The following is a 27,486-nucleotide window of genomic DNA, read 5'->3' on the forward strand; positions in this document are numbered from 1 at the left end:
CAGTAGCAAGGAGAAATCATGCAGTGGTGGGGTGAAGATGAGATTGGAGGCAGACAGAGCATCTAGGGAGCTGTCCCAGGGATTGAGGTGAGGGAAGATGGTGGCCTTGACAGCAGCAGGGGGATGAAGGAATATGGATTAATGTGGGAGATACTTGGGAGAGCTCCACTGTCTTTCCCTGCGATCCCCAAGATAAGTGGAACCCAAGGAACTCTCCATGTCGGGCTTCACTGAGCCCAGAGGCCGTGCTTCTACCAAGCATGCTCATAACTAATCAGATTGGAAAGCTTTCCAAAGTGCTCCACCCACATCTTCAACTTTCCTCATGGTGAAAGAAATCTGGAGCAAGCCTGCCATTATTCAATAGTGCAGAATAATGGAGGGGCACACTGAGTGAACTTGAAGTTTTTGGAAGGAAGGTAGCATTCGACGTCCAAGTTCCCCTGGTCTCCAAATCTTTTGTGCAAGTAAATTAGTTTCATTTGTCTCAGGGCACCTTTTTCCAGGCCAACTTCTTCCAACTTGCCTGCCAATGTTTCTCAGTGGTGTGTTTGAGGCTTGGCTGCATCTCCTTGTCTGGAACAAATCTTTTATTACGAGGAAATAGCTAGATGATGATTCTGCACTCTTGGACCCTATTCCTTCTCAGCTGTTGATTCAATATTTGATACCTTGGTAGTTTTCAGCATAACCTGCCTCCCCTCCTGCCTGTTTCTTATTACTATGAGTTACATCCTGGAAGCTGAATGTTAAACCCACCACCTCAGCAATCATGAGCAAGACAGGATTACCACCTGTTTCCTCAAGTCTCTCCCAAGATGTAATGGAGGCACATATGTTATTTTCGTTGCACACCTCCTGGACTTGCGTGATTTTCCCTTGGTCCAGTGGTCACGCCTTCCACCGCAACCTAAAACCATCCAGATGATGGGAATATCATATTGCTTGTTTCACATGGGAAAGCCACAGCCCACCCTCCTCTTGTTCAAGTTGCATTCAAATCTGATTTCCATGGCCCATGTGAGTGGGAGCTCCACAGCCCTCTGTCAGCTGTTGAAGTTTAGCAATACTATTTCCAAACATGGGCCAGGAGGCAGCCAGCAGGCACTAGACAGCTGAGTGCTGGCAGAAGAAGTCTCAGACACCTATGGCAGTCCAAACAGTGACTCATCCTGCTATTGCCAGCATAAATATGGGAATAAATGGTATTTTTCTCTGAGCAGGAAGAATTGTCAAAATGCTTATCACTTTATAAAATATAACAGATTGTGCCTGTTCATGTTTTGAAATGTTCCAACCATTCACTAGCTGGTTTTTTTTTTTTTAATTGTATGAGTTCAGTAATAGCTTTAACTTGTTTTTCTGCTTTCTAGGAGGCCTGGAGAACCCAGGAGTTTCCAAGCAGTGCTTCCTCCTGAATTCTGGATCCACCTGGCCGTGGTGGCCTGTGGCAATCGGCTGGAGGAGACGCTAGTCATGCTCAAATCAGCCGTGCTGTTCAGCCATAGGAAGATCCAATTTCATATCTTCACGGAAGACTCTCTGAAGCCCGAGTTTGATAAGCAGGTAAATTTGCGGAGAGTGTAGCATGAGATTTACTGCGTGAGACAGACTGCATTTGGGGACATGCATATCCTGTTCACTAATGAATTTTCCTGCATACTCAACTGTGTGAACTCTTGACTCGGAGCCTTCCTGTTCTCATGTACAATACAAGGATGACTGCACCTACCTTACAGAAATATTGGGAAGGTTTAATGGGATGATGCACTTAAATCACTTGACCTGGGGCTCAAGCCCCCATTGGTGTTACTAACATTGTTCTCATTTGGGAGACAGGTAACTTATTTTTATCTATTTATGCATGTTTTTTGCATGACGAGTAACATGTGTTCCCTAAAATAAATTCAAATAACATTGATGTTATAAATTAAAGGGTGGAAATCCTTGCTACCCTTCAGTTCCACACAAGAAACTATCAGAGTTAACAATTTTGACTGATCCTTCCATATACAAATGTGTGTATGTTTATCTATCCATGTGAGCTCTATACATGTGTTATACATGTATATTTGTAGACACATACATGTATAACACATGCAATTGTATGCACACAGATTAAAATGCATTATGAAATTAAGATTATTCTCTATGTGTTGTTCTAGAACTTGCTTTTTGTCACTTAAAACCATATCATCAGCATCATCCCAGGTCAGGATCATGCATTCTTACCTCATACATTTTGGTGACAGCATAGTATTTTATTGTGTATCTAGGTCATCACTTATTTTACTATTAGTATACTGAGGGACAAGAATTGATTTTTTTACCTACACAAAGAGAGCTTTGGAAATACCTCTTCTCCCCAGTCTAGGTACACGAGTGACTCTGCCGGCCAAGCTTTGTTTTTCTTGAAGTTTCCCTTGTGGGAAGTTCTTGCATGCTGGCAGAGCGAGCACCTACTTTCGTATCTGCCTTCTTGGGTCAATAGTGCTGCGTCCTGCCACCTGGTTAGCTGAGCTAATGAGAAATGCCAAAGAGGCAGGTTGGGCAGAAAAAGGCTAATAACAGAAAGCTAGGAACGTGTTATGTTTTCTTAAGAGAAAAATCACTTTGACATCTTCACCAAGAGAAGCCCGGGAATGAATAGTCTTGGGGCTTTGAAATTGATTGGAAAATGGCTTGGAAAAAATCTGAGTCAAGGGGAAAAAGAAAGACAAAGGTTGAAACACGCATAGTTAGCTGCTGTGAAGCTATGTGTAGGGGAAATGAGGATGATGATGATAAATACCATTTATCAAGGGCTTCTGATTTATAATTTACTCTTCTTTGATCCTCTCAACAGTCCTTTGAAGCAGGTAACAACAGTGTTCCTATTTACAAACTGAGATCTTCGAGGCTTAGAGACTTTGAGCACTCACCAAGTGTCAGCTCAAGGTTACTGACTCAAACCCCCATGTATTTACCTATTTTTTCCAGGATGATTTCACTTTTTATATGAAGGTGTCATTGATATACAATCTCATGAAGTTTCACATGAGCAACATTGTGGTTACTACATTCACCCATATTATCAAGTTCTCCCCACCCCACACCCCACTGCAGTCACTGTTCATCAGTATAGTAAGATGATATAGAGTCACTGCTTGTCTTCTCTGTGCTATACTGCCTTCCCATGAGCTCCCTACTTTGTGTGTGCTAATTGTAATGCCCTTTAATCCCCTTCTCCCTCCCGCCCCTTCCCACCCTCCCCATCCCCTTTCCCTTTGGTAACTGCTAGTCCCTTCTTGGAGTCTGTGAGTCTGCTGCTGTTTTGTTCCTTCAGTTTTGCTTCTTGTTATACTCCACAAATTAGTGAAATCATTTGGTACTTGTCTTTCTCCTCCTGGCTTGTTTCACTGAGCATAATTCCCTTCAGCTCCATCCATGTTGTTGCAAATGGTAGGATTTGTTTTCTTCTTATGGATGAATAATATTCCACTGTATATATGTACCACATGTTCTTTATTCATTCATCTACTGATGGACACTTAGGTTGCTTCCATATCACGGCTATTGTAAATAGTGCTGTGATAAACATAGAGGAGTATATGTCTGTTTGAATCTAGGATCTTGTTTTCTTTGGGTAAATTCCTAGGAGTGGAATTCCTGGGTCAAATAAACCCCCATGCATTTAACCACTATACATACCACCTCCCAAACTAGTAGACAAAAGACTCAACTTCAAAACTCAGCTCCATCGTTAACTTGCGGTGTGATCTCTGGCAAATCTTACAGCCTTTTTGAGCTTTAGTTTCCCCATCTACAACTGGAGCTAGCAGGGCTGATCAAAGAGATGATGAATCTGCACCCAGAATAGGCCAGGTCAGGCTGCAGTAACAACTCAAAGCTCAGAGAATTTCCACACATGCTACATGTCTCACACAGGCAGCGGGCTCTGTCTACACAGCCTCTTAGGTCTGGGACCGAAGTTGGCAAAGACTACTCATGCTTCTAGTTGCACCTGCTGGAACACTTGGCCCCTAAAGTTCTTGGGATGCCATGCAGGAAAGAGAGAGACAAGTGGATCATGATCGTGCTTTTACCCCCTCAGCTTGACCCTGGCACAGGTGTTTTCTGCTCTCATGGAACTGTCTAGAAGTAGCCATAAGGCCCACCCAACTGCAAGTGGCTGAGAAGTGCTCTGTTTGCAGGAATGGAGGAATTCTGGCTCTGGGCAAACACTAGCAGTAATGTCTTGTGCTATTACCATCTAACAAGTATTTATTGAGTACTTACTGCATGCCAGAAGCTGGGTCATGAGATTGAAGTGGAACAAAACACAGACATGGACTTTTAAAAAGCTAAAGGGATGGAAGATGTGTATGTTTGACTATCTATGCATAACAGGTTGTATTTTCCAAAGAGGAAATACCAGTGGCCCCACCTCCTGTCATCCACACCCTGTGTACTTCCCTCCTGCACTGTCCCAGGGCTGGTCTGTGTGACCAAAGCATAGAGAAAAAGTGGTGCTGTGTCACATCTGAGATTAGGTTAAAAAGGCACTGCACCTTCCCTCTTAGTTAACTTTCCTGATCTTTCTCTCTACAATCATTTGCTCTGGGGGAAGCCAGCCTTCATGTCAGAGCAGCCCTTGCAGAAGCCCATTTGTTAAGGAATGAAGGCGTCTTGGCGACAGTCATGTGAGCGAGCTTGGAGACAGAACCTGCAGCCCCATCAAGCCTTCAGGTGACAGTAGTCCCAGTGGGCTGCATCCTCAGGAGATGGCCTGAGCCAGAACAACTCAGCTTGCAGGTTCCAGACCCTAAGAAAGTACATGACATGTTGTTTGTGGGTTTGACCTACTAAGTTTTCAGGTATTTGTTATAAGGCCACAGCTAATACCTATGCACCTACACATATGATATGTATGGTTATATGTAATAGAGTGTTATACTATGTTACACTAGCCAAATGTTATACTATATGACATCTGAGACAAGGTCATAGAAAGGACGCAGCTTCTGCCTGCCTCCTTCTGCCTGGCCACCATGCTGTGAGGAAGCCCAGACTTACCTGTACCGTGAAATCCCTTGGGGAGCCCTCCCCAGAGAGGAGCTGAGGGCCCAGCTGACAGCTAGCCTCAGTCTCCAGCCCTGAGTGGTGAGCCTTGGGGTGATTCCAGCCCCCAGCCTTCCAGGCTTCCCACCGAGGCCCCAGACATCATGGGGCAGAGTCAAACCATCCCTCCTGTGCCTTGTCTGAGTTCCTGATGCATGGAATCTATGAGCATATACTGAATGGTTGCTTTACACTACTGAGTTTTGGGGTAATTTGCTATGAGCCATACTTAACTAGGTATTAAAAATTCAGAGCTAAATCAAATGGGAAAATCATTGTAGATACCTGTAAAGTTGTGCCCTGTTTTGAATTGCCTGATGGCTTTAGCCTTTGATGGCTCATTTCCTCAGGTCTTTGTGAGTCCAGTGAAGCTCATCTGACAAGGGAAATGATAACAGGATATCAAAAGCTAGGCAGGGCACAGGGCGGCACCCCTTTCTTTTCCATGCAGGGATTATGGTGCCAGTTTAGACTTAAACCTTCTCTCTTACATAAGTCACAGAACTTCTTTGAGTCTGAATTGTTTCATCTGTTTCAAGGGCCAAACGATTCTTGCTCTATTACTGAAGAGTGTAATTGTGAGGCTTTATCAGGTCATCTGTTTGTTCTTTCATTCCCCCAAAGGACATCTATATGTTGCGTATTTTATTAGCCCTAAAGTAGTCGGTCAGCAGCAGTTGGTTTCTGTTTAGCCTCAGGAGGTGCTGGGGAAGAAGAGCAGGCCATTCCAGCCTTCCCAAGGCTGTCAGTCCCAACACCACGGCCTTGTGAGAATGTCCAGAGTTTCTTGTGATAACTTCCAGGGAAGCTCAGGGCCATATGCCCCAGGGTAAAGACAAAACACACAAAAATGCCAATTGCCAACATGATTTTTATGGGTAAATTCTCTCTATTTAAGTGGACATTTTTATTTTTAAGCTGCAGCAGTACAATATGTCTGGTGGTATTTACCATCTGCATTGTAGATATGTAACATCTTAAAGTTTCAGTTATTTTTGTTATCTCTCAACATACAAACAGAAAATGCCTTTCCAGGCATCTTGGGAGCAGACATTTGCTTTAGGTTTGGCTAATCTGTGCTCTTCTCCCAGATTCAGACTCAAGTGAAAGTGGGACACAGAAGAGGGGATGGCCACCAGCCCACTCTCATGATAGGTGGGCCCAGTGGGGCAGCAGCATCCTTTGTGCACTGTGGCTCTGCCAGAAGTGTCAACAGGATCTTCCAGTGGCTGGAGTCAGTATATTTTTCAAATGTATTCATAGTAAGAAATGTAAATAGACTGAACATTCCAGCTAAAAGACATTGATTGGCAAAGGCACATAAACTGTTCTAGAAGATAGGATACCAAAGATCAAAAGGTCAAGGAAAACAATACACAGAACATTCCTGTTCTCCTTCCAGGGCTCATCTGGGCTGTCGTGCTGTGGCACAATTATACTGGCTATAATTGTGTGCCCAGTATCTGTTTGACTGGCCAGTCAATTTTACAGAGTATTTGTGCCTGGTGTGGGTTTTGATTTTGTAAATACTTCGACTGTCATTCCTACTCTTTCTCACCCTGAGATTTCTCTCCCATCTGTCTCAAAATTGCAAATTTGAAGTGTTCCGAATAGTAAGTTTCTTCAAAAACTTTCATGTGATTATGTAAGCAGTGTATGTACACTGTAAAAACAAAAACAGTCATAAAGTCATCAGTAGATAAAAAAAGCAACCATCCAACTAATGCTCAGAGACAACAATTTTGGTATATCTACTTAAATTCTTTTGCTTTTCATGTGGACATCAGACATGGGATCATATCCTATATTCTCTTTTTATCACTGACATATTACTGAAATTCTCCTGAAACAGGAGTTGGCCAACTTTTTCTGTGAATGACCAGATAGTAACTACTTTAGGCTTTGCAGGCTGTATGGCCTCACAGCTACTCAGCTGTGCTGTTTAATGTAAGAATAGTCATGCAAATGTGTAAACAAATGGGTGTGGCTGTGCTCTAATAAACCTTTTATTTATGGACACAAAATTAGATTTCATGCGATTTCAGATTTCATGTTACAAAATATTACTCTTGTTTTTATTTTTTTTCCCCAACTATTTGACAATGTCTAATCATTCTTGGCTTGTGTGCTTTTCGTAGCCAGCTGCATTTGGCCCTTGCACTGCTATAGTTTGTCAACCTTCCTTTTACAACACTGGCTATGTAGTATTCTGTTATGTCAACATGCCCCAGAACTTATTTAATCAATCTCTTATTTAGTTTGGTTTCATTTTTCATTATTACAAACAACACTGTGATAAACAGCCCGGCAATAAGTGTGTGCTCGCTTTTGAACTTTTTCCTTGAATAAATTCTTAGAAGTAGAATTTTTGTGGCAATGGGAAGGCATTAACTCAAAAAGTTAAGAAGATACACAGATGGTAGTTAATCATATTAAAGGATGTTCAACCTACTATGTCATTAGGGAAATGACTTGCAAATTAAAGCAACAGTGGGGTACCACTGCAGGCCTTTTAGAATGGCCACAATCCACAACACTGACCACCCATAATGCTGATGAGGATGAGGAGCAATAGGAAGTCTCTTGTGCTACTAGTGGGAATGCAGAATGGTACAGCTGCTTAGAAGGCAGTTTGACAATTTCTGAGCTAAATGTAGGCTGACCATACAGCTCAGCAATCGCACTCCTTTATCCAAATGAAATGAAAAACCGTCCACACAAAAACCTGCACATGAATGTGTGTAGCAGCTTTATTCATAATCACCCAAAACTGGAAGCAGCCAAGATATCCTTCTATAGGTAAATGGATAAACACACTGTGGTATATGCATACAGTGGAATATTACTCAGTGATAAAAAAAAAGTAAACAAGCCATCAATCCACAAAAAGACACGGAGGGAACTTAACTGCATATTGCTGAGTGGAAGAAGCCAATCTGAAAAGGTCACATACTCTGCAATTCCAACTATATCACATTCTGGAAAAACAAAACTAAGAGATAGTAAAGAAATCAGTAGTTGCAGGAGATCCTGGAGAGGGAAGGAGGAAGGGATGAACAGGTGGAACAGAAGGGCTTTTTAGGGAATGAAACTATTCTGCATGATATTTTAATGGAGGATACATGACACTGAGCATTTGCTAAAACCCACAGAGCTGTCCAACACAGAATGAACCCTAATATAAACTATGGGCTTCACTTACTCATGCACTGCTACTGGTTCGTCACTTGTACCACATGTAACAACTAAAGCAAGATGTTAATAATAGGGGGGCCTGTGGGGGGGAGGGGAGGGAGAGGAAATAAGGGAACCCTGTGCTTCCTGCTCAATTTTTCTATAATCATAAAAATGCTCTAAAAAAATAAAGTCTATGGAACCATGAAAGACCCTGAATAGACAAAGCAATCCTGAGAAGGAAGAATAAAGCAGGGGGCATCTTGCTTCCCAACTTCAAGCTCTACTACAAAGCCACAGTAATCAAGACAATTTGGTGACAATTTGGTACTGACACAAGAACAAACCCACAGACCAGTGGAACCAAATATAGAGTCCAGATATTAACCCAAACATATACAGTCAATTAATATACAATAAAGGAGCCATGGACGTACAATGGGGAAATGCAGCCTCTTCAACAGCTGGTGTTGGCAAAACTGGACAGCTACATGTAAGAGAATGAAACTGGATTATTGTCTAACCCCATACACAAAAGTACATTCAAAATGGATCAAAGACCTGAATGTAAGCCATGAAACCATAAAACTCTTAGAAAAAAACATAGGCAAAAATCTCTTGGACATAAACATGAGCAACTTCTTGATGAACATATCTCCCCGGGCAAGGGAAAGAAAAGCAAAAATGAACAACTGGGACTTTATCAAGCTGAAAAGCTTCTGTTCAGCAAAGGGCACCACCAATAGAACAAAAAGGCATCCTACAGTATGGGAGAATATATTCATAAATAACAGATCCGATAAAGGGTTGACATCCAAAATATATAAAGAGCTCATGCACCTCAACAAACAAAAAGCAAATAATCCAATCAAAAAATGATCAGAGGAACTGAACAGTTCTCCAAAGAAGAAATTCAGATGGCCAACAGGCACATGAAAAGATGCTCCACATCACTAGTCATCAGAGAAATGCAAATTAAAACCATGATGAGATATCACCTCACACCAGTAAGATTGCCACTGTCCAAAAGACAAACAACAACAAATGTTGGTGAGGATGTTGAGAAAGGGGAACCCTCCTACACTGCTGGTGGGAATCTAAATTAGTTCAACCATTGTGGAAAGCAGTATGGAGATTTCTCAAAAAACTCAAAATAGAAATACCATTTGATCCAGGAATTCCACTCCTAGGTATTTACCCTAAGAATGCAGCAGCCCAGTTTGAAAAAGACATATGCACCCTATGTTTATCACAGCACTATTTACAATAGCCAAGAAATGGAAGCAACCTAAGTTCCATCAGTAGATGAGTGAATAAAGAAGATGTGGTACATATACACAATCATATTCAGCCATAAGAAGAAAACAGATCCTACCATTTGCAACAACATGGATGGAGCTAGAGGGTATTATGCTCAGTGAAATAAGCCAGGTGGAGAAAGACAAGTATCAGATGATTTCACTTATATGTGGAGTATAAGAACAAAGAAAAAAACTGAAGGAACAAAACAGCAGCAGATTCACAGAACCCAAGAATGGACTAACAGTTACAAAGGGAAAGGGACAGGGGAGGATGAATGGGAAGGTAGGGATAAGGGGAGGGGAGAAAGGGGGCATTACAATTAGCATGCGTAATGTGGGGGGTGCACAGGGAAGGCTCTACAGCACGGGGAGGACAGGTAGTGATTCTACAGCATCTTATTACACTGATGGACAGTGACTGCAGTGGAGTATGTGGGGGGAACTTGGTGATGGGGGGAGTCTAGTAAACATAATGTTTGTCATATAACTGTGGATTAATGATATCAAAATTAAAATATAAATAAATTAATTAATTTAATTAAGTCTATTTATTAAAATAATTTTGTTAAAAAATTAATATATGCAAAGAAAGTAACATATACTCACTGTAAAAGTTCTAAAGGATGTAGAAATATAAACCTGGAAAATACAACTGTCACCACCCTCTCCTCCACAAGTGCCCACTTTTAACAATGTGGGCATATCTGTCCAGATTTTCATCTACATATAAAATATATATGCATATATTTTTTCCCTTTAAGATAGAACCATATTATAAGGGTTTTTGTGCATGTTGCCTTTTCTAAAACCTAACTATATGTCATAACCATTTTTCCATATCTATGCGTAAAAACCTACTTTATTTCTGAACAATACTCTGTTTCATAGTTCTATCCTAATTAATTGTCCCAATTCCTTATAATTGAGCATTTAGTTTGTTCCCAAGTTTTTTTGTAATCACAAACTAGCTTGCAGTGAAAGTCATTGCAATCTACCTCAATCTTTTGGGGTTTATTCTTACCCAACTACAAATTACCTTCTTAGAAGTTTGTTCAAATCTAAACTCCCCTTGCACTGTTTATGTGCCAGTCTCCAAATAATCCTGTGCAACTCTGGATGCTGTTTTTTAAATCCTAGCAATGGTCTTTCATCCACTGAGCAGTAGTGGTGGTGGTGAAGTTAGACTTTCTATGTAAGTTGCCTGAATGATTTCCATTTGACTGTTGGGAAGCTTCTGGTGTTTTCTGTATTTCTGGGGCTAATCACCCTCCTGTGTCTCCCATGTTTTTCAGTTACGACAGTGGCCTGACCTATATACAAAGAAGTTTGAGCACAGAATCTATCCCATCACATTTTCAGCTGGAAATCCTCAGGAATGGAAGAAATTATTCAAACCCTGCGCTGCCCAGAGACTCTTTCTTCCGGTAGGAATGCCTGCTTTTAATGAGAATTGCTCTTGGAAACATGGTAAAATCAGCTGGCTTGTGCTTAGAGATATTTTACTGACAACTGGCAATGTGTTTCTCAGATTCCGCAGTTGATGCACTCAGTCTTCAGGGGATAGGGTCAGGGACCCTGTGTTCTAGAAACTCTTTTCCAAAGCATTTAGGATTGTGGCTCCACCATTTGCCAGCTGTGCAAACCTTAGTAAATCCCCACTTCTCCTAAGTCTCATTTCCCTCCGTAGGCTTGGCCCATCGTTGGCCCTCAGTAAATGTTAACTTTGATTATTATCATTTGTCTTATAACAATGATTACTACCAGATGTAACCATGCAAGAATAATTCAGAAAAGGTCCAGAGTTCTGGTTCAGCCTTTCAGTTGTGAGTTTTTTGATTGAATATTTTTGTCTCCTTTTTAAATAGAAAAATCACTGAGTATCTATCAAAACTGGACTATCATGAAACGAAGATGGCAACCTTGAATTGTGAATTGCAACCTTGACTTTCGTAAGGGATTCATGCTTTCAGCAAACTTACACCGAATGTCCACTGGGTGGTAGGCCTTGGCTTAGTGATGGCAGCTTAGTGATGGCCCAGCATGGCAGCTGTGGTCTTGCCCCCTTGGAGTCTGGGCCTAGCAGGACTCGTACAGGGAATTAGAAGTATGATCTGTGAGGAGGTGGAGAACAGAGTCTCATGGACGTGTGTAGCATGGCCTCCCGCGAGGAGCTGGGAGGGGTCATGGAGAAGTCGGGATCCCTGAGTGATAAGGGTCTCGGGAGTAAAGAGAGAGAAGAGGGCTCCAGGCAGATGGAGCAGTACGTACAAAAACTCTTGAGTTGGGAAGGAGCATATTTGAGAAAAATAAAAGAAAGTACAATAACTAGAAAATAGATGGAGGTGGGATTGAAGAGGTCCACAGGGGTGGGAGCTTGGAGCCTCTATAAGCCATGTTGGCTTGTCTGGTCTCTGTGTTAAGGGCATTGAGAAGTTGTTGATTGATTCGTACCGTGGGAGTGAGATGGCCTGACCTGGCTTCTGCGTGGACAGTGGAATTACCGAGTGATTATGGATGACTTGGGCTCTGCTGGTTGCTTTGCAGGGTGGATTCAGAACCTGCCTGAGAAACAGAATTTATCAGTCCTCATGGCTGGCTGGTTATAAGAACTGAAGTGGAGTGAGGTTCACCCACGGAATAAGGGGAATAAGGATTTCACCCAGGTTTCTGAACTGAACGACTACCCAGGGTGATCTGTTTGAAATCACCAACATTCAGCTCTCGGTGACCTACAAAAAGGCAATTTCTTGTGGTTCAACCCACTAAATGGATGGTGGTGCTATTAAGAGAGAGAAAAGATGGGAGGAAAACTAATTTTGTTAAGGTGGGGAGGAGTGTAATTTGGGTGATATTTTGATTTTGAGGTGCCTGGGAGACAGGCACACAGGGAAGTCTTACCATCTGTTGGTCTGCAACCCTAAATGGCAAGTGGCAAATTTAGCATTTCCTGCCCAGAACAGAACCTGTAAGAAGAACAAAGCCTGCTGTACTATTGGCGCAGAGCGGCTGCTCAAGCTCGCTCACTCATTAAATGACCTATTTTTCACGTGTCACAGCCCTTTGTACATGTTGAGAAGGGGTTAATTGCATAAAAATAGGGTAAGAAAAGACTACCTCAAATGGGAACTAAAATCTCTAGGTTGGTGATATAAAAACTAATTACCATTTCAGATGAGAAAAAAATGTCAGATTTCTGTTTCTTGTCTCTGCTTTAGGGGGAAAAAAGTATTAGAAAGCCAAAGTTACTGTTGGAAAATTGCCTCTCTAATCTATCCAAAAAATATTAGCAACCCAGTGGAACCACCTCTGAATTTTCCCTGTCCTTGAATTGTGACTTTATCACCACTGTTATAAAAACAACCCCACCAATATGATGGTTTTCAATCATTCCCAGCTAAGTAAGTGTTCCATTTTGAATGACAAATGGGTGCTGGCATTCCTTATCTACTTTTGATAATGGAAACTAGACTTCCTTAAGTAATAATAAAGATTGTGGTTGACAGGACATTTACCTTCCCTGAGTTGTATATTATAACAGCAGATTATGAACATGGCATTTTTGGGGCATCACTGAGATGTGTTGATCCTCAGGATAACTTGAAATAAAGTCTAGGGGATGTTTTCCTTGGAATTCATCTCTATAAAACCAAATCAAGTGTGCTGCTGGGGCAACACAGAGAAGACAGAGATTCAAAAAAGCAAACACTCTATCAGGTGGCTGGGCAATTGACTGAAAACCACATAATCAAAAAGGGTGTCATCTACCCTAAACCCATAGAGGAAATCCTTTCTCACATAAGATTTTACTGTCAGAATAATTAATATCAGAGCACAAGTTTATGCAGCTCAAGCCTATTAGATTCTCAAGTATAGTTAGTGGAATTCAGATCCCATAAACTCATGATTTATGAAGTCTTAAAAATTAGTTGGTATTTACTTTTCTATTTCTGTGAATAATGGTCCTAAAAGCAGGGCCATTATTACTACAAAAGAAACTGCAGATGGCTTGATTAAGCTCTCTGAGATGCAACTGCTTCCAGGTAATTCAGAAGCTAAAGTATTTAAAACAATATGCCACTTACAAATAAATCAAATCTGTTCATTAAAATGGATCCTGGAGGACGTTTCCCTTTTTCCAGAAGGCTTGTACTCATGAAGAATAGTTGAATTTCCTGACTTCTTATCACCTTCCCACTGTTTAATTGGAATTAGTAAGATTTTATAATGGATCTATAACTTTGTTATACACATGCCTCTTTGATTTCAAAAACCCATCTCCTCAATAACTGTGGTCCTCTGGAGATCCTGAAGGTTTTTAAAACATGACAGTGATCACTGGATTGCAGAATCTTGAAGACTTCATTGGCAAGTGGCACCCCATATGGAAATATGAGGTAGGTGAAGGCACTTTCCAGGCCTTACCCAGGGAGAAAGTCTTCTAAAACCAAGTTGTAATAAGTTCCAAGTTTATAATAATGTCTAATGTCTTTCTTGTGCCCAACACTTGCCATGAGCGTCCATATTAGAGGTAGTTAGGGGAGAATATTGTCAAGAGAGGCAGGATGAAATTGTTTACAACCTTAATCTGTAAATTCATCCTGAGAGTTCTCTGATTCTGTGTTTCCAACAAACTTATCCCCTTCTTTAATATTTCAAAGAAGTATGATGCCAAATAACCACAGAAATTAGTCTACCTACATTTTCTATATCACGTGATGAGCCACAAATATTCCCCTTCTCCGCCTATAGTTTGTTAGAGCAGTCTGTGACTGGTTCCAATATTTGCAAAACTGTTTACTTACCAGAGATACTCCAATGAATTAGCTGTAGGCTAATGGAAAAAGGGGGCTTATGTGGCTGATTAGATCTTTTTATAATTTAGGCCAGGCCTCTATATTATTATTGATATTGTAGAAATGAACATTGAGGTTTTCTTGAAACCAACCCTTTGGATATCACCAAATATTGACAAACCTATAGGACTCTATTAAAAATCCTTACTAAGAGGAATATCAATTGGAATCACCATAAATCATGTCCACGTATTTCATTAAGCACCAAAATGCCATAAATTTCAGGATGAGATTAGCTACCAAAAAGATCACAGGAAAATGACCCTAGTCACCAATTTTATTGAACAAGCTTTCCACAGGACCTATCATTTACTACAAAATTATTAAAGGTTTGACATTCAGGATGAGTTACAACTCTTGGTTACATGTGAGAGAAATTCAACTCCACTAGCTAAGCAAAGAAGGAAATGTATTGGCTTATCTGACTGTCAAGTCCAGATGATAGGGCTGATCCCAAGCATGGCTAGATCCAGGGGCCCCCACAGGGTCATCTAGGCTCTGACTGTCTCTCACTCAGTCCCTTGCAAGTCTCACTCCATGAGCATAATGATTGCTTGAAGCAGCCTGAGACCCAAATTCTAGAGCTTAGCTACTGCAGCAGAAAAAAGAGCATGGTAGGGGGGCAGCTTCCTACATGGTGGCATGAGCTGCTCTGTGGAATGGCTCCCCAGGAAAACAAGCATCACTGGTGGAAATTATTTTAAATCAACCATCTGGAGTCTTTGGAAAGTGTCTAAGGGTTGAAGCAAATGAAGAAACAGATTTGTTAGTCAAGGAAATCTACTAAAACTTGGTAAAAAAAATAGTGAGATTCTGTGACATTTGAACCACAACCTTCTCCCTCCCTTCCCCCCTCCAGGTCAGCATGACAGAAATTCAACTCCATCAGTTTCATCAAGAACACAGGGATTCTTTTCTCCTCAGCTTCCAGTTGAGGGATATGGTATTTCCTTGGGAGAAGCAACTCATCAGCATTTGTCATCTCTGCCAGCTATGTGTTGAGGAGCTTAAGTTCCAGGCAAGTGTGGCCAAGGATTCAGAGGCTCCCTTAGTTAAGAGGAAGCTGGTAGCTTCATGAGAGCAGCAAGCTAAACGTTAGGCCAGTTAGCTTGCAAGGGAGAAACAGGGAGAGAGACAGAAAAAAAGTGTGCCTTCCTGGTGTCAGAACAAAGTTTCAAAGACTGGCTTCAAAAACTATTCCCGCAGGGGCCTCAAATAGATCTAACTAGGAACAATTTATGCCTCATGCCATTGTCAAAAACAATAAAGCAATCAGCTGGAAATTAGTGGCGGTTAATAGCTGGGTGTGATACCAGCAGACGTGGACAACTTAAACAGAAAATTTAGAGAAAGTGTCGAAGAGAACCCTAATAAAACCACCGTCATACCAGGGTGATTGTACACATGCCCAAGGCTGCCCACACTGAGGAACATCACAGGCTTCAAACACTGGGTGAAATGAACTTCACTACAATCATCTAGTCAAGATACTATACCCATAAATAAGCAAGCAACATCAACAAGCCCTATAGGTTTTGGGGGGTAACTAGTATCCAGAATTACCACAGTATATTATCTAGAACATCCTAAAATATATTATCATGCTACAATAGATAAACATGATAAATATATGATCTAATTTTTTTTCAAAGAAAATGTTATGAATCATGCAAAGGAACAGAAAAATGTGACTCACTCGTGGAACAGAAACTGCCTGTGTGAAGACCCTGTTGTCAGATTTAGTGGGAAAAAGACGTCAAAGCAGCCATTGTAAATATGTCAAAGGAACAAAAAGAAACTATAGTTAAGTAAAATAAAATATGATGACAATGTCATTTAAAATCAAGAATACCTATAAAGAGAGAAAAGTGATGATTTTTTTTTTTAGAGCCCAATGGAAGTACTGGAGTTGAAAGTTTCAATAACTGAAATAAAAAAGTCATTAGAGAGGCTCATAGCAGATTTGAACTTAAAGTAGAAAGAATCTATAACTTGGAGATAAATCAATAAAGATTATGCAATCTGAACAATAGAAGGAAAATGCTGAATAAAAGAAACAGAGACAGAGAAAGGTGAAACACCATCAGGCACACCAGCATATACATGATGGCAGGGAACACCAGGAGAGGAGAGGAGAAAGGAATAGAAAAAATATTTGAAGAAATAATGGTTGAAAACTTGCAAACTCCATGAGCAACAATCTACATGTCAAAGTTCAAAGAACTTCAAGTAAGATAAGAGATCTCTCAGAGAGATCTGCATGCAGATAAATCAAAATAGAAATCCTAAATGAAAAGACAAAGTCTTAAAAGCAGCAAGAGAAAAACAACTGTCTTATACAAGGGTGCTCCAGTAAGATTAACAGCTGACCTTCCATTAGAAAGCCATGGGATGACATACTGAAGTGCCAAAGGTTGGGGAGGTAGGAGACTGTCATCCAAAAATATTATATCCAGCAAAGCCATTTTAAAAATGAAGGTGAAGTAAAGTCATTGCCAAGTAAACAAAAACTAAGAATTGCTACCAAAACCACCTTATAAGCAATGCTGAAGGAAGTTCTTCTGTCTGAAAGCAAGTGACCTGACAGTAATTCAAAATGACATTTGAAAAAAAAGGGGGCAGCAGTGCAGGCTATTATGCAGAAGACATTACAAATGAATATTTCTTATTCTTTGTTTGCTTAACTGATTTTTAAAAATTGTATAAAATAATATGTATATAACCAGTATTGCTAGGCCTATAACATAGAAATGTAATTTATTTAACAAAAATAGCACAAAGGAGGTCATAGTGGAAAAAGTTGTACGGAATAAGAAAATGACGCCAGGTCCAAGTAACTTGGATCCACAAGAACAAATGAAGAAAACCAGAAATGGTCTATAAGAAGGTAAACAACAAATTCTGTAAATATATACTTGTTCTCCTTCCTCTAACCTTCCTTGCAGCACATGAAGTCATATGAAGTAGCAATTATAATCAGATATTATTGGGTTGATAATATGGGTAGCTGTAATATGTGCAACAATGATGGCATAATATGAAGATGAAGAAGAGAGCTATAGGACTAACATTGTATATGTCAGTGGAGTTAATACAAATCTGAAATGTATTCTAATGAGATATGTATATGGGAAGCCCTAGAACAGTCTCTGAGGAAACATCTCAAAGAATATGGTGGAAGAATTCAGTAAAAGAATATGATACTTTATAAAATATTCAGTCATTGCAAAAGAAAGCTGTAAAGGATGACTAGAAGAACAAAAAAAGACATGAGACATATCGAAAACAAAAAGGAAAATGGCAGACATAAATTTAACTTATAGAACATTTTATAGGATAGACCATATGTTAGGCCATAAATAAACAAGCCTCAATAAACTTAAAAGGAGTGGAATCATGCAGAGTGTGTTTTCTGACCACGCGAAATGAAATCACAAGTCAGTAAAAGAAAGGTATTTGAGAATTCCACAAATATATCGAAATTAAACGACGTCCTTCTAAATAACCAATAGGTCAAAGAAGAAATTACACAGGATGGATTAAAATGAAGGTTACAACATACCAACACATCCAGGAGGCAGCTATGGCAGGACTTAGATTGAAATTGATGGTTGTAAACTGCTTCATTGCAAATGAAATAGATTTCAAATCGTAACTTACTTCTACCTTAAGACTCTTCAAAAAGATAAAGAAACTAAATCCACGTAAACAGAAGGAAGGAAATAATAAAGATAAGAGTAAAAAATAATGAAATAGAGACTAGAAAAATAATAGAAGATAACAAAACTTAGTCGATTCTTTGAAAAGATCAACAAAATTGATAAACCTGTAGCTAGACTAAGAGGAAAAAAAAGGATTCAAATTACTAAAATCAGGAATCAAAGAGACAATACGACTACCAAAATTAGTTATAAAAAGAATTATAAAACAATACTATAAATAACTATATGCTAATAAGTTAGGTAAATGAAATGGACAGATTTGACTTATTAAATTTTTTAAAAGCCCACAAAGAAAAGCTCAGGACTAGATGGCTTCATTGGTGAATTTTAACAAAAATTAATACCAATTCTTCCTAATCTCTTTTTAAAAAAAACAGAAGAGAACATTTCTCAACTGATTCTATTAATGCAGGTATCAACCTGATACCAAAACCAGAGACTGACATCAAAGAACACTACAGACCAACTATTCATGAATGTAGATGGAATAATCCTCAACAAATACAAATAGAATCCAGCAACTCAGAAAAGGATTAGCTACTATTATATATTTCCAAGTGGGATTTATCCCAGGAAATCAAAGTTGGTTTAACATCCAAAAATCAAGTAATATGATATAGTATTAATAGAATGAAGATCAATAAACAATGATCATCTCAACAGATGCAGGAAAAAATTGACGAAATGTTGTATATAATACCCTTTCATGATAAAAACATTCAATAAACTAGGAATATAAGGGAACTTGCTTACCCTAATGAAAGACATCTATAAAACCACCACAAGTAACATCAATCAATATGATCTCCATTAATATTTAAGAGCTGTTTGAAATCAATATGATCTCCATTAATATCAATATCATCAATCAATATGATCTCCATTAATATTTAAGAGCTGTATGTGGTGGGGACTTGTCAGCTGTGTGCTTTAGTGTAGGATGCTCTAGCTGGGCCACCTTGATGGGGAATCCTTTGATGTCAGTGTCCTTCAGTCTCCACTTTAGTCATAATTTACCTTGCAAAGTTCTGAGAATATGGGAGAAAAGGGTCTGAGGTCTCAATGTTTATAGGTAAGAAGCATTGGATTCTATAAAAAGTGAAACACAGGATAAAACGAAAACTATTATAAATAAAAAATGTAGCAGAAATGAACAACTCAGTAGAAGAACTGCAAGAAAAAGCTGAGGATTGTAACAGCATGCATGGACCTACAGAGTATTATGCTCAGTGAAATAAGCCAGAAGGAGACAAATTCCATAAAATTTCACTTACTTGTGGAATATAAAAACAAAACAAAAGAAAATGAAAAAAATTGTAAACTAACCCATCGACACTGAGAAGTGACTGGTGGTTACCATGGAGAAAGGGCTGGGGTGGGGAGGGGAGAGGGTGAGGGGGATTAAAGGGCACAAAAATTCTCAATCATAATATAAGTTGGTCACAGGGATGGTAGTACACACGGAGAATACGGAGAATATAGCCAATGATTCTGTAATGTCTTCCTATGTTGACAACTGGTGGTGAGGATTTAATAATATGGGAACTGTTGAATCACTGTATTGTATACTTGAGACCAGTATAAGATTATATATCAATGACACTTCAATTTTAAAAAAGAAAGTTGAGGAAATGTTCTCAAAGTAGAGTAAAAAACAATACAAACCAATGAGATGGAGAATAGCAATTAAATGATCAGAAAGTTAGGGGACAGATCCAACATCTGAACACTCACTCTGGGAAGAGAAAACAGAACATAAAGGGTAGGAAATCAACAGTGAAATTAATTCAAGAGACTATCCCAGAACAAGAAGACATAAGTTCCCAGAATGAGGGAACCCACCAAAAGATTATCACATTAGATGAAAAAGACTCACAGCATCAGGCAGATTAGCTTGAGCTGCAGGGTTTCAGTCCAGATGCCAACACAAGAGCCTCCTGAATTCACCTCCTCACATGGAAACACCAAATCTCCAGCTACAGGTGGAGCAATTCCTTCTGAAAGAAACCCAGAAAGTAGCTGAGTGCCTCCTACATATTGCACAAATGAGAAAATACTCATGTTGCCCACATTGAAATGATGTTTTGGGCACACCCTCATCTACTGGGAGCCACCGTGAACAAAGATGGCAACATGGATAATCACAAAAGTTTGCGAGACAGCCTAGAGCCTGGGGTAGGCTGATTAAAAAGTTCATCTCCTGTACAGACTACTCTGTCAATACTGGGAGAGATGGCTGTTTTATTAAATGCATAGAAACCAACACACAGTCAAGGAAAAGGAAGAAACAGAGGAATATGTTGCCAAGAAAAGAACAAGATAGAACTCCAGAAACAGACCTTAATGAAATAGAGATAAGTGATTCACCTAATAATGAGTCCAAAGTAACAGTCATAAAGATGTTCACCAAGGTCAGGAGAACAATGCATGGACAAAGTGAGAATTTCAACAAAGAAATAGAAAATACATAAGAAAGCACCAAACAGAAATCAAAGAGCTGAAGAATACAATACTGGACTGAAAAAATCAAAAGAGGGGTTTGGCAACAAACTAGGTCTAATGGAAGAAAGGACTTGAACTTTCAGAATAAAGAGAGAAAGATCATATTAGATGCAATTAAGGGTAAGGGGAGAGGGCAGGTTCACATCCAAAGGATCAGAAATCAGAAAAGCTTCAGATTTCTCAACAGCAATATTAGAATTGCTAAATTATTGGAGCAATGCCTTTAAAATTCAGAGACAACATGGTGTCCAACCTAGAATTGCATACCCAACCAAACTACCAATCAAGCGTATGGGTAAAATCAAGACATTTTCAGATGAGCACAGTTTCGAAATATTTACCTCTTCTGGGTCTTCTCTCAGGGAGCTACTGGGTATATGCTCCACCAAAATAAAAGGGTACATCAAGAAAGAGGAAGACAGTGGAATCCCAAAAGTAGGGAATCCCACCCAAAAGAGACATAAAAGGAGTCTGAGGGGAGGGAGATGCACAGTGCACAGTATCCTGATTGGGAGCTGTGGAAAACTATAGAAACTAAGCAAAAGTCAGAACAACAAAAAAGACAAGAACTAATTCCAGGGAAAAGAAAAATGTATAGAAAAGGAAAGTATCATGGTTCACTCCATGGCTTAATTAGAAAGAGTATTTACATGGCCATCATAAGATAATTTTGTATATTGATCTAAACAATATTTTAACATCACTGGATGGGGGATGAGAAAGGTGTATTTAAGAAGTGTGGTGGGGTTTAGAATTTGCATGAAGAAAGCTAACTTCTTTTGTTCCAGGGTAAAAATCAATAGATAAGACATATATGACATAATAAGAAATATATATTTGGTTTCTGCCCCTGGGTCCCGACACATATCTCCTAAAACCATTGTTAGTTTTCTGAGTGATAAGGGTTCCAGGAGCTTCTTTTGTTCTAATGTTTGCTCTTTAACCCTGTACCTCAAACAGAGCTCCTAACAAACCTTGTAATTTTCTGAGTAATGGAGGTGATTTGAGCATCTCACACAGAGATGTTAAATTCCTTGGATTTCCTGGATGATAGGAGTGTCTTTTGCTTTAATCAGGTGAATCTTGGTAGGCTCCTGGATGCGGTCTGGGTACTAGAAACCCCAAGCCATGATTAGAAGCTTGGAACTTTCCACCCCACTCCCCCATCCATCCTCTGGGAAGGGAAGAGGAGATGGGAGATTGAGTTAGTCATCTATCATGCCTATGTGATGAAGTCTCCATTAAAATCTATAAACTATGGGATTTGGAGAGTATCCACGCTCGTGAACACATCGATGTGCTGAGATGATACTGTACCCCAAACTTCATGGGGACTGAAGCTCCTGGGCTCAGGACCCTTTTGGACCTCTCACCCTGTGTACCTCTACGTACCCATGTCCCTCTTCATCTGTATCCTTTGTTATATCCTTTCTAATAAACGTGTAGAAATAAGTGTTTCCATGAGTCCTGTGAACTTTACAGCAAATTACTGAACTTGAGGAGGTAACCATGGGAATGCCCAATTTGTAGCCCAATCAGATAGAAGTGTGGGTACTCTGGGGACCTGCTCCTTCTGATTAGCATCTGAAATGGGGGGCAGTTTTGGGGGACTAGACCCTTATCTTGTGGGGTCTGAAGTACTCAGTATCATAATTGAAGTGTAGGACACCCAGTTGGCATCCAGACTGTTAGGGAATTTGTTGGTGTGGAAAAAACCCACACATTTGGTATCAGAAGTGCTGTGAATCCAGAGAATACATTTTAATTTTAGCATGTTATTTAGAAGCATAAAGGTACATACCCAAAGAATCAGTTTAAAGAATTGAAATTGGTTGTTAGCTACGAAACTAAGAAATGTGGTGGGAGACATTGAAAACATTTTTTATTTGTCCATTTGTCTGTCTGTCTTATTTAATTATCTACCAAGCCTTTGTTAACTCAACCTTTGTATTTCTCAAATTGTGAAAAATTGCCCACAAGTAACTCTTGAAATAAGCTTAGTGGATTATGACCAGCCTTTTAAAAAATTAAATAAAGCAGAATAGATTAGAAAAATGAACTCACATTGTGTATACTAAGGCCAGGTACTGTTTTTGAACTTTTTGTTTCTGTTTCATATATTTATGTAAACACATACTAGAATCAAGGTGTAAATGCATTTTTTACTGTAAGATACAGTTGAAGATAGTTTGAGAAATAGGAATGTCTTCAGGACATACCATTGAAAAAAAAGAGGAATATACGGTGGGTGATCAAAGACCATAGAGTGTCTGCTACACTTAACATGTGCTGGGATCTTTAGGTTTATGACTTTATGAACTCTTCACAACTCTTTGAAAAATGTACTGACTTGTATCCTTTTTATAAATGAAGAAATTGAAGTTTAGGGAAGTTTACTCATTTTCCTGGGCTGAAGGCCAAGTTTCTTCTCTAGGACAGCCCTTCTGCCCCATTTCTTGCAGTTTCTAAAGGCCTGTATTTTCTCCTGTGATTATAGAACACATTACTGCCTTTGGAAGACTCCCCTGAACCTCCTGGTCACCACCCATTAAATGGGTCTAAAAATAGTACAGATGTCTTTGCTCAGATCCATCTACTTCATGAGTATTTAAAATTTGTATTTAAATACAACAGTATTTAAAATTGCTCCCCTCCTTGCTTTATGTTCCCCTATCCTGCTGTCTTTAGAGTTAGAGAACTACATCATTTCCCTGTTGGTTTGGTTTTTTGGCTTCTCTTGCTAGCATGTAAGCCCTGTTAGGGGAGAGATCTTTACCTCCAGTGTCTCCAGCAGGGCATGGCACATACTAGCAGAAGGCACTCCGTAATTTAGGTGGATGGATGGGTAGAAGGAACGCAGGGAGGATAGAAGGGTGGATGCGTGCGTGAGTGGACTCATAACAAGGTCTTTAACAAGTACTTCAGAGGAGCGTGAGGAGGACTTGAAAACGTATCACTTACAAAAGAGCTCAGTTCTGATCCCATTATATAACCAGTAAATGTTGGTTGGATTTGATTCTCAAATATAAGGAAAGGGAACACATTCTTTGAAAGCCAGTCCAATTGTAGTGGAGAGCTACAGTTCCTTGCGACCCAGTGAACCTGTTTTCAGCAACTCCCTAGCAGAGATCACATTCTCCGGCGAGGCACCATCTGACTAAGAAACTAGACTCTATTTTGAATGACAGTTGCCATGGCTAACAGGATGTCTACAGCCAACAAGGAAAGATAGTGTGTGCTCGCTGGCTGGGATTGCAACACCTGATAACAGGAGGAAGCAAGCCAGAAGCTATGGAACAGATGGAAGATCTGAGAGAGCCGTTACCTCAGAATGCACCAGAGAAACCAGACACCTTTAGAAATGCAAGGCTTATGGAAAGCATCCTGCATGCGGATACAACAGTTGGCCACACAGCTGAGACGATGGAATCAAAGACCAAATACAAGTTTGAGAAGCCAGAATTTTAGGAGAACCATCCTAAACAAAACCATCATTGATTTGCCCAACTCAGAGGCAATCTGAATCTTGTTTGCATGGAGACCAAAGGTTAATCTTGTTGCATGGAGAGAAAAGTCTTTGTTGAAGAAACTTGTGCATGTAGCCACACATTAGTAAGCACTGCTCTTTTTTAAAATGTCACAAAAATAAGTATGTAAGTTATATATAATTCCACAAGGGGGCACAATAGAAGCAAAAATAAAAATAGATACACTTTCGAAAAAATTTCTCTTGTATCACCGCATTTTAAGCTAGTAATTTAGTGAACAATCTTAGAATCTCAAAACAGTTAAGATGGTGGATCACTAGTTAATCAATAAGGGATATTTATTTTTTCCACGAAGTCCCAATGTATTCTTTTTAAACAGGAAAAAAAGCACTGGACAGGAATGAAACTTTCCGAGTGTTCATTCTTCCCATTATTTAAGTTTAAAATCTTAAACTATTTTAACATTATCAAAGAGGATATTTGAGAATATACAGCACTGAACAGGAAGTCCTTTGTTCTGTACACATCCAAAACAAAAGGGAAATATCCCCAAGTAGACAATTAGGAAATGTGTATAGTATGATTCTATTGGTATTTCTAAAAATCTGGAAGTATATGTGTCGGGTTTTTTTTTTTGTGTGTGTGTGTGTATTTGTGTGTATATATATATATACACACAAATACACACACACACATTTACACACACAGCCATTTACCCAACAGTATTTATTGAGTGCCAACCATATGAGTGGCCCTGGAAATATGATTGTGAACAAGAAAACCAAATTTCCTGCTCTCATAAAGCTTACATCCAAGTCAGGGAAGAATGACCTCAAAAGTCAGTTGTGAGTTAATTTCAGGTAGTAATAAGAATTATGGGAGACATTTAAGAGTTTGAAGAGCGATGGGGAGTGGGGATCTCTGAGGAGGGAACAGTTGGGTTGAGGTCTGAATTCCCAGCGATACAAAGGCCACACAAATAGATAAATGTATAGAAACAGTCTGGGGTGACTTCAATGAACTGTTAACATTAGTGAGTTCTAATGAGAGGAGAGGGGGTCGTGGGGGCTTGGAGTGGTGGTATGGAAGCATAGGCAGGAAAAGAGCAACCTGAATTTCTCACTGAGACCACTGAATTGCCCATGCATTTTTGTAGCACACAAGCATGCCTTTCTGTGTTGAGTAACCGACAATTTTTTAAATGGCAAACCAATAAGAAAGAGAAGGAAACAAGAACATCAAAGCTTTTTATAATGCATGAAATCTATCTTGAACAGGACATACAGACACACCAGAATTATGGAGCAATGAAGGTACAGGCCTCTTTCTGACCAGGGGTTCTGGGATTGGCTGTATTTACATTACAGCCAATGTGGTCATTATAATAGAGAAAAGAGTGGTTGTACTGACCTGTTTGCTCATCTCCCTGCCATTTGTATCCCTTTCCTGCTGCATGTCACTCCTGGATTTTGGTTTTTGAATGCTATTCTCATCATGTGAATTCTGAGCTCAGAAATTTCCCAGAGTCTCTATTCCTTCATAGGCTCAAGTCCAGATTCCTCAGTCTAGTGTTCAGGGGCCTTTGCATTCGGATCAAGGTTGTTAATATTTCAGTGTTATTTCAAATAACGATTTCCCACTCCAGCCAGGCTGGTCTGCCCCTGTCCTCCCAAGATGCTGCATATATTATCCTCCTGCATACCATTGCTGGGGCAATACCCTGGCCACTCCACTTCCCCACATCCCACCTCGCTTATTAAAATCATACTTTTAAATAGGTAGGTAGATAATTATAGATATGTGTGTATACGTTGTTTAGTATACATATGTGTATTTCCTACCTCTATACACTGAGAGAAGCTAGAAGTGGAGTGTTTTATGGTGCTAGAAAGATGTGCTAAAAAAAAAATGGATGAGTTAATGAATGAATCCATGAATGGAGGGGAGGCATACTGAAAGAGTATAGGAGCCAATCTGAAAGGGCTCCAAGTGACCAGAGTTGGAACAGCTTGAGCAGCAAAATAAATAATGACTGTACTGATTTTATAACCCCTCAAATAAAATAATTTGCCCTAAGTCCATACTAACATAAATAAATGAGTGGGGAGAAATGACAAGTCTTCCTTATAGAAGAATTCCAGTTCACACATGTAAAAAGAATGAGGGAAATAGCAAATTATCATTAGAACACCACAGTACTAGTTACTCCAGGTACCATCTACCAGTGAGTGCTACAATTAAGGGGTGAAAGTTAAACCAGAAACAGGATATTTGTGTGGTGTCAAAGTACCTCCTCTGAAATATTTGGTAATTACAAAGGGGGAAATAATAGGTTTACCGTGGAGTACACTGGCAGACAGCACCTTACCCAAGTGACCGAAGTTCAGCATCACGTATGCCCAGATGTCATAGCTGAGCAGGGCACCTCACCTCTGCAGTGTTCTTCCCAACAGTGCCTAACCTCAACCTAAGCACAAGAAAACACCAGACACCTGCTTCGAGGCATTTTACAGAATAACTGACTGGTATTCTTCAAAGGTGTTGAGATCATAAAAAGAAAAGGGAAAATTGAGAAATTGTCACAGATTGGCAGACACCAAGAAGACATGATAGCTCAGTACAATGGGAGATCCTTGATTGGAGTTTGGAACAGCAAAAGGGCATTGATGGGAAAAACTGGTGAAATCAGAGTAAATTCTATAGGCTAGTGTTTTAGCAAGGTTAATTTCATTGTTTTAATAAATGTTTGGTGGTTATGTAAGAAGTTAACATCTGGACTCTTTTTGCAACTCTTCTGTCAGTCTAAAATGATCTCAAACATTTCAAAACACACATACGTACATACAAACAGACACACATGCATGTACATATGTGCAGGTTCTGGGAACCCCTGATGGACTCAGAATTCAGAATCTGAAGGCAGGGCCTGAGAATCTGCATTTTAAACAAGTTTCTTAGATGATTCTTCTATGAAGTTTAAGAACACCTGCTCTCTCACTATGTCCATCGTTCACATTGTAAAAGCATGGGTGGCAGTTGGTGGCCATCAGCATGGCACAACAGAAGGAGCATGACTAAAGCATCACGGGCTGCACGAGCATTTCTCAGTCTATGAAGATGCGATTTGAAGCATGTTTGAGGATGTTGTCTTCACCTCGGATGTCGTGAACTTAGGGAGTAAAGACAGAGAGACCATCTCAAAAGACGATTCCTTGGCTAAGTGAGAAATTCGTAGTTTCAGTTTTATGTTTTCCTGAAAGAGGGGACTTATCTGTTAGTTCCTACTCATGCCAAGACTTAAGAGCATCTCTGACGGAGGAAACCCTGGCTGTTGGGAGCAAGGGAA

At 39.7% G+C, this 27,486-nt stretch overlaps 1 protein-coding gene across 4 annotated transcripts in view; it reads left to right on the forward strand.

The window, feature by feature from the left end:
- The window catches only part of GXYLT2 (glucoside xylosyltransferase 2), a 71,893-nt gene that overhangs the window by 17,929 nt on the left and 26,478 nt on the right, over window positions 1-27,486 (forward strand). For all 4 annotated transcript variants that reach the window (XR_012128971.1, XM_017652218.3, XM_073230915.1 and 1 more), the window contains exons 2-3: window positions 1,374-1,566; window positions 10,868-10,999. Coding sequence is in view for 3 of the 4 variants with exons in the window: in XM_017652218.3 (XP_017507707.2) it covers window positions 1,374-1,566; window positions 10,868-10,999 (325 nt within the window). In the remaining variant the exon portion in view is untranslated. The remainder of the gene's footprint in view (window positions 1-1,373; window positions 1,567-10,867; window positions 11,000-27,486) is intronic.

Source organism: Manis javanica, chromosome 3 (genome assembly GCF_040802235.1).
Source record: "Manis javanica isolate MJ-LG chromosome 3, MJ_LKY, whole genome shotgun sequence".
Lineage (NCBI taxonomy): Eukaryota > Metazoa > Chordata > Mammalia > Pholidota > Manidae > Manis > Manis javanica.